At 54.9% G+C, this 8392-nt stretch overlaps 1 protein-coding gene across 1 annotated transcript in view; it reads left to right on the forward strand.

The window, feature by feature from the left end:
* Window positions 1-8392, forward strand: part of DIS3L2 (DIS3 like 3'-5' exoribonuclease 2) — a 200003-nt gene that overhangs the window by 184463 nt on the left and 7148 nt on the right. The window contains exons 15-16 of the mRNA XM_009282384.1: window positions 2843-3026; window positions 4187-4273. Of these exons, the coding sequence (XP_009280659.1) occupies window positions 2843-3026; window positions 4187-4273 (271 nt within the window). The remainder of the gene's footprint in view (window positions 1-2842; window positions 3027-4186; window positions 4274-8392) is intronic.

Below are 8392 nucleotides of genomic sequence, written 5' to 3' on the forward strand. Positions count from 1 at the left end.
CACCATGGTTTGTTAACCTGAGCTGAAACGAACTGACCCATTGGGTCCTGGAGCTTCTCTTCCCCCTGGATACAGGGCAGTGTCCAACCTCATCTGCATTATCTGCTCCTTGGAAGCACAAACTCCAGCCGTGTCTCGCAAAGTCAACACCTGCCTTTGGGTGATTGAGCAAGACAAGTACCTTTTCAACTCTGAATATCTGTGGTCACATCCCGTGCACCCTGCCACGGGTGCAAAGCTCCCGGGTGCTTCCTGATAAGATTTTCCTGCCCATGCGGTCAATCCAACCGTGTGCCGGGTACCTCCTCTTGATGGGGGCTGTCTTGGATGCTGTCTGGGGGCTGGTGCTCCAGGTGTGGACACATTAAAGGGAGAGAGAATGGGATTTTGCAGAGCAAAGTGGGAAGTATGTGCTGTTAGTTTTCCTTAGGGTGTAAAAGCATCCCTGGTAGGAGAGCGCTCAGGTATTAGCTTCAGTGCTACCTGCAACATCAGAACAAGGATATCTCCAGGAAAATTTAAAAGCCCCAAGCCCCAAAATGGTAAAACAAAATTCAGAACTTAATAATCAGGTGGAAATTGCATCCAGCCCAAAGTGTCACTGGAGGTAAGAGGTAAAGGCTTCACACGCTAGTGCGCAACAGGAGCAAGAACGGCAGGGGCTGCTTGAGCAGCTTGCTTAGAGTGTTCATCTCTAGGACATGAGATAAGCACGTTGCACCTGTGACAAAGAAGAGATGCTATTCACAGGTGTTTATTGATTTGTCTTTAAAAATGGGTTTGCACCTCACTCCGTAGAGGCCACTTTTCGAGGGAGGTACAGGAACTCCATGGCCAGCCTTTGCCCACATGTGCATCTGTGTAGCTGGCGCTAGCGCTGGAAACGTCTCCCTTTTTCTTTGCACCAAAGCCCGCGGGAAGGAGAGGTGCTGCGTTTCGCAGCCCGCGCTCTTTGCTGTGCATTGCTGCGAGCTGACTTGGGCAGAAGGGGCTTCCCAGGTATGAGCGTGGGCCAGCACAACCTTGCACGTGTCCTCAGACCTCCATTCCCCACGTGCCGTCTGCAAGCGCGGCAGCTGGGTGAGAGCTGGTGGGTCCACCCACACCCAGGAGATGGGGATAGCTGTGCCATAACCCACTGGGTGCTGCTCCCTGCCCTGCCTCCCACCCCTGGGTGCTGCACAGCCGGGGTGCCCAGCACCCTTGGGCCATGCTGTCCCGCAGCCCCCCAGAGCCGGTGGCCATAGAGGGACCGATGTTGCCATCTGCTGGCTCAGCTGCACAGGAGCAGCAAGAGCTTGGCTGAGCCCTCTTGGAAGTCGCCCATCACGAGCATGTAGGGACCCCGCTCCCACGGCGGGCTGCGGGTGCATTGCCCACCCCTTGACCCAGCCCTTGGCCTTCTGTTAGCGTCTGCCCATTGGCAGGTGCTTCGGGGGTCAGGATGGGTGGCCCATTCCCACTTAGGCTGTGCTGCTCCCCACCCCGTCCCGCACTGCCCATGCGAGAGGGTGTCCCTCCTGCCCTCCCTGCGGGGTCTGAAGTATTGACCTCTGGCACAACACGCTCTGGGAGAACCCACGAGGCTTTTATTAAGGGAGCTCCTTCCCATTAAAGACAGACATTTCCACCACTGATTATCATCGTCAGGTGCTTATTCCTCCTCTGGGCTTGTCTTTATTTCCTTTCTCTTTCGAGTTCTTGGCAAGTACTCCCAGGCTGGGAATGTATCACTGCTGTAGCAGGTACCCTGGAGCACAGCACCCTGCACATCTCACCTGGCCAGTCCCCCCAGCGATGGCCAGGGTCGGGAGCTGCAGGACCACCAGCTCCAGCCCGGGCTCCCCCACTAGCCCTGCAAAATCGCTGCTTTGCCTGCAGTAGTGATGGGGCTGAGCCAGCGTAACCAGCGACAGCTCACTCAGGCATTGCTCAGAGGATGAATTTACTTCTGTAAATTTATTATCTTTTTTGGCAATTAGCACCAGTTAGGAGCCCTGGGAATACATGCAGCAAATAGCAGGAAGCCCAGTTAAGCACATCTCTCTGCCACAGTTAAAGAAGTCTCCTGTGGCACAGCCCTACAGCTGGTAGCACAACTCATAAATGCTCCAAAGATGATCTCTAGCACTGGGATTGCTTTTCTTTGCAGTGTGTAGCCCCGGAGATTTCCATTCAATGCATGTACATTCAGAGGCAAAAGTGGGGGGGCTCACCTCAGCCTGGAGTACCCCCAGCAGTCTGCAGGTCACATGGAGGAGCCCCCAGAGTCCTTGCATCACCTGAATGCTGAATGCAGCCCCACGGCGAGCTGCGCTGGTGGCTTGCCCTGCCTGGGGGCCACGCTGCATCTTGCTCTGGGTGGAAGCCCAGCGCAAAGGCCAGGCTCGGTGGCTGGGCTTGACCACACATGTCGAGCTCAGGATGGGGGAGCGAGGGAGACGCTGTTTTCTCTGGCCCGGGAAGACAGCGATGTGTGTTTGTTTTCCATGCTATCTCTCACACAGTGTTTGTTTTGCTTCTCGAGCGTTTCAGGAGATAAAATGACCTAAAGGGAGATTATTTTATCCTAATTTAAGCTGTCAATTTATCACTGACTTCTGCTTGTCTGCGCCAGCAGGATGGCTCGCTCGGAGTCCCCGGGGAAACCTCAGCTAGAAAGTGAGAATTTGGGGGGGGGATTTGCTGCAGTCTCACATCTAATCTTTGCTTATAACAGCAACTACAAGCTGCTCCCCTGTCCCACTGTGTTGTATTAGTTCCCATCACTATGGACTGGCTTAGCTTCCCAGGGGACTCCCCTCTCTAACTGGGGCCCGGGGTTGTTTTTCTCATGCTGCAGGCTGGTGGAAGAGTTCATGCTGCTCGCAAACATGGCTGTGGCTCATCAGATCTACCGCTCCTTCCCCGAGCAGGCCCTGCTTCGCCGCCACCCCCCACCCCAGACCAAGCTGCTGAAAGACCTTATGGAGTTTTGCAACCAAGTTGGCCTTGACATCGACTTCAGCAGCGCGGGGACCCTGCACGTGAGTGCATCAGCCCAGCGGGGAGCAGGGCCATGGGGGCAAAGGGTGGGCAGCTACATGATGGCATGTTTGCGGCAGCGTGTGGTTTATTCCCTGTCCCCCTCTGCCCAAGCAGAGCTGACAACTATCCCATGCCAAAACAAAACACCTCCCTCACTCGCTCTTGACACCACCAGCTGCTGGGCAAGGGTGGCCCAGCCTGTCCCAGTCAGCTGATGTGCACAGAGCTTAGAGCAGGGTGAGGAGGACCTTGCAGGTGACCCCAGTGCTGCCCTCTCTGCAGTGGGAAGGATGTTTCAGTGCAGGGGCACTCACTGGGACACCCACGTTTTCTTTCTCTGCCTTCTCAGCAGGTCCTGGGCAGGGTACTTGCTCTGTACCGCAGGAAAAGTAGCTCTGCAAGGGGGTGTTTCTGTCTGGGCTGCTGAAGGTCTCAGGGAGGGCAGCGTGGGGAGCGGGGACTGGGAAGGACTGGAGAGCGTTGCTGGGAAAGGTCAGATGCAGCCAGCGCGGGAGGTATCAGACCGATCCTCCACTAAGCATGTCCTGAGGCTGAACTCCAGCTGAACAGCACAGCACAAGTTCCAGGATTTTCTTTACTCGCCGCAACTGAACTGTGGCTAATCCTCTGTTAATCCCATCCCCGCTGGCCTCCCGCACACCCCTCTGTCAGCTGGGACTGCTTTCCCCGCTTGCTGGCTGCACCGAGGCTATGTCAGCAGACGTGGGGCTGCGCGCTCGGCTCCTCTTCCGCACTTTGAACCCTCCAGCCCTTCCTCGCCGCTAGCCCCAGGCAGTGACCTCCTGTATCAACATCTCCCCAGAGTCCCATTAGTCCATGCACTGAAGCTCTCAGTAGCTGGACGGGAGCCAGGCGTGTCTGAGGACAGAGCCAGCAGTCCCCGTGCCCTGGGTGCTCCCTGCCACTGACCCCAGGGGGTGGGTGAGCTCTCAGAAGGACTGTGTGTGCAGTCCTGTTGGGGCTGCTGGGACCAGAGCAAAACCCAATTTCATATGTGCTTTTTGGTTTACGAGGAGGTTTGCAGGGAAAGGAGGAATTTGGCTCTGACGAGCTGCTGTTTGCCCCAGTAAGGTCTGTCGGGGTCCCCCTGCCACCATGGCTTGCCAACACTGAATGCTCTCTCTCTTTTCTCCTCCAGAAAAGCTTAAATGAAACATTTGGTGCTGACAAATACTCCGAAGCCAGGAAAGAAGTGCTGACCAACATGTTCTCCAGGCCCATGCAGGTGAGAACACCACTGTGCTGTCAGACACGTCTGGCTGTAGCTGTCTGCTGTGGCTCCATCTTCAGCCCTCGCCCCTTCTGTGTTACCATAGCTGGTTGTTATGTAGAGGGAGAGTGAATGGACACCGAACATGGTGCTGCAGGGCTGCCAGCAGCTAGCTTCCCCCAGTGCCTGCAGCCCCATGCAGCTGGCAGTGGGGGTATACCCTGGGCAACAGAGCTTCACTGGATGGCAGGGTCAGGCTGAGCCTTTCCTCGTCCCCCTGTTATTACTGGTTGGGATGTTTCCCCCTTGAGGTTGCATACAGGATGTTAGCAGACTAGCAGAGACCCAGCCTGCTCCATGAAGAGCTGGTGTCAGGCTCATGGCTTATGTTTGTGCCATTTCCTCATGTCACGGTATCCAAACTGGTCCAAAGAAGGAATCAAGAGTGAGGATGATGTAAGGTTATAGAACTGGCCATAAGCACAGTCTGGTACCCAGACACATGCTCTTAAAGCAGGGAAGCTCTGGAAAGCCTTTGGTCTCCCCCCAGACCAAGAGACCTTCTGTGAAGGTGTCTGTGATGGAGGCTTGTGCTGCTCACACTGATTGTCGTGTTTGGTGCGTCTGCAGCTCAGGACACTTATTTGGGCTCTCATCACCATCAAAAAAAGTTTTTGTGAGGCATCTGCCTTTCTGTGTTTGCAGCTGGGCATGGCACAGCCTCTTCTGAGGGAAGCCCTACCCCACGGGGAGAAGGGGCATGTTCCTGAAATGGTCTGTCTACTGTGGCCTGCTTATTGCTGCAGGAATGAATCATCTTCCCAACATCACTCATTTCACTGCCACTCTTCTAATTAGCTTATTTGCTCCATTTACTCATTAGCAGTTGCCTGAAGCCCTGCTGTACTTTGGCGACTTAATGCTTGCTTGCAAGTGGGATTGGGGACTGAAGCCGTTCAGTAAATCACCCACTCATGTATGTGTCCAGCTCAGGAGTGCTGCTTTGTAAAGTGCAGGGAGTGTCTTCTGGAGCTGGCTGTGTTGTCCCAGATCCCGTGTCCTGCTTTGACTTGTCCTGGTTCCTTCTGTCACATCTCCCTTTTCTAGTGGAAGGTACTAACAGGTGAATGCACTGGTGACATACATTCCCTGGCGTCCCTCTCTGGTCCTGCTGACTGTGGTGCAAGCCTGGGCTTTGCCAGCAGCAGCACTTGGAGCAAGCCTGGCTGTGGGCCAGGAGGGATGAGCAAGGAGAAGGCAACTTGGTTCTGCCCTGGCACCGAGGAGGAGATGAGCTTTTTGGGACCCACTGACTTGCTGAAATTTTGCCTCTGTGCTCACCTGAGGCTGTGGTCTGAGAAGTGATGGGTGTCCTTTGAGATACCTCCCAGTGGCTCTTGTTAAGCTTTAGCCCTGTGAATATGTGTTAGATCTGTACGCAAAAGAGGTATTAAGGTTTTGGGGATGAAGTCTTCTGCGGAGTAGATACCAGACAGAGAGTTTGGGGAAGAAGAAAGAGGAACTTTTAAAGGAGATATTCCATGAGACGTGATTTTGGCAGGAACTAGACTCATTTCATTGTCAGAAGGCCAAGGTGCCCGTGTGTTCAGGTGTGCTGTGCAGTCCACTCGGGCCTGGCAAACCAGCTGTCTGGCACACCCCCATAATAGGCAAAACCCAGTTTGCAGCTGAGCCCGTCGGCCCTGCAGGGCAGCCTGTGTCTGGATGGCAAGCAGCCTTCCCATCTGCTGGCATTCCCGTCTGCTGGTGTTCCCTGGCAGGATGGTATTGCCACACGTGATGGGGTGCTCTCATTATTGGAAGTGGTGCATGAGCCAGAAGAAGCAGAAATCTGTCTTGATCCTGAGGTGAGCTTATGCAGTTGGCCATTTGCTGAACTGTCGTCTAGCTTGGAAATGGATTTTCAGACTTGCCCAAAGCCATCGGCCAGGTGAGCAGACGCTCTCCTCCTGTCTTTAGGGCCGCTCTCCAGTATGACCCAGGATGTGCTTACGGTGGTGGATCCATATGACCTCCAGTCCATAAGGAAGGACCACGGTGCTGTGGGGGCAAGAGACATCAGTGTTGCTCTCTGTGGTGTCTGGTCCCTGACCACACTCGCTGCGGGGTGGACTCACAGCTCCCCAAAATCCTGAGCAGTTCAGATTCCCACCATTGTTCCTGCTGCTAAATGCAGAGGACGGGTAGTGCAAAGCCGTGTCAGTGCCCCTCGGAAAGGGCAGACGGCTACTAAGCGGAAGGAGCTTTCCCTGGGAGGAGGATTTTTTGCTGTCTGCCACCAGTATTAGAGCAGATGGAAGAATGGCCCCATCCTGCCCGTGTCCCTGGATGTCGTGGTCCCTCATGGGAGAGAGGACAGATCTGAGTGTTGGCAGCTGCGGAGCACAGCCATGCAGGGACCCATGCCGGTGTCGACGGCTGGGCCATCGCTCTGACAGATGGCGTGGTGAGACCGTCTGGTCAGGGCACTGAGGAGTCACCCGTATCCCTGCACACATCTCAGCTCCCAGTGATAAAGCTGGTGTTTCAGGGACAAGGCTGCAGTTAAATTAGCCAAAACAAGCTGCCCACAGGTCGTGGGCACGACCACCCATGGTCGCGCCACACCTGCATCTTCCATCTTCGCTGCGTGCTGGTGGTCAAGACATCAGCCTCTTGGAGGAGGAAGGAGATGGGAAGCAACTAGTAATGTGTGTGTCTGGGGGACCGCCTGGATTGCCATGCCAGGAGCCTTGTAACAGATGAAGGAGCAGTGACATACCATTTTTCAGGGGCTCAGTCACTCGGGGATTCAATCTGTCCGTGAGAGCAAAGCCACCCCTGGCTGGCTGGGGCTGATTTATTTCCAGGCTCCTTGCAGTTCTCCAGGGATTGTGGCAAATCCTGGGGATTTGAGACCACTTGTGAGTCAAATCTGTTAATGGGAAAACATCTGCTTTATGCCAGGCTGATATCACTGGGTAGCGCTGTCATGGTGACGAGGAAGGGTATCAGGTACATGTCAGACTGGCCTCCCTGCAGTGTGTAACCTTAACACAGCCCAGAGGAGTATTTTTACTATGATACCCAAGCTGATGCCAACCTCAGTGAGGGTCATGAGGTGGCAAAAGGGTGTCAAAAATGGTGCTGGACCCAGCAGCGACTGGGTTCAGCCAGCACATCCATCAGGAAGAAGTGCCACAGACAACAGCAAGCAGCGCGGGACCTTCAGCATCTTTTCTAACTTTAAACAAAGCAAGGGTTGTCCTGCACTGCTGGGCATAGGGAAGGGATGAGACCTTCCCAGTGGCTGTCCTGTAGCAGGGATTTTGGCCTGTGCTCTGCTCTCTACATACCTGGCATTGCAGGGACCTTCCTCCCTTCTGCCCAGGAGCCTGGCATAAGTGCCTATAAATCCCCTGTAAGTTCATGCTGTCTGTCTGCCCAAGGGCACTCATCTGCTCCCGCAGCAGCCTCCACCGCTCAGCGTGTCTCCCTGCCCGACCACGCAGAGCCTTGTTCGGTGGGAGCCGAGCTAATTGAGTGGAGACTGTACTTCGTGGAGTCCATCAGAAACAATTTAATTCTGGGTTGTGGAAATTGGCAGCCGCCGCAGCTCCTATCCCAGCTCCTGGGTCTCATAATAAGGCCGGGACCGATGCTGCTTTTTTTAACCTGCTCTATTTACTTGCCCGGATCAGTGTGTTGCTGCTCAGCAGGAGCTGGCTGTGCCGCTGGGCTGGAGAGCAGAGGATACAGCTGCCCAAACCGTGGATCCCAGGACAGCTCTGTAATCAGAGCTGGCTACTCCTGTTTTTTTTAAATCACTTGCTCTTATTTTTAAATGGGTTCATTCAATCGCCACTGTGCCGTGACCCCACCGCAACCCCCCTGACCCACACAGCCTCCCCTCCCCGCCTGGGCTCAGCCCCGTTGTTTTCCCAGTCCCGAGGGTTTAAATGGGTTCATTCAATATCGCCACTGCCGTGACCCCACCGCAACCCCCCTGACCCACACAGCCTCCCCTCCCCGCCTGGGCTCAGCCCCGTTGTTTTCCCAGTCCCGAGGGCTGGTGTTTCACAGATGTAAAAATAAAAGCTGTAACATGTGGGATAACAGGGGCGGGGCAGCCAG

The sequence above is a fragment of the Aptenodytes forsteri genome, unplaced genomic scaffold, assembly GCF_000699145.1.
Source record: "Aptenodytes forsteri isolate BGI_AS27 unplaced genomic scaffold, ASM69914v1 Scaffold404, whole genome shotgun sequence".
Lineage (NCBI taxonomy): Eukaryota > Metazoa > Chordata > Aves > Sphenisciformes > Spheniscidae > Aptenodytes > Aptenodytes forsteri.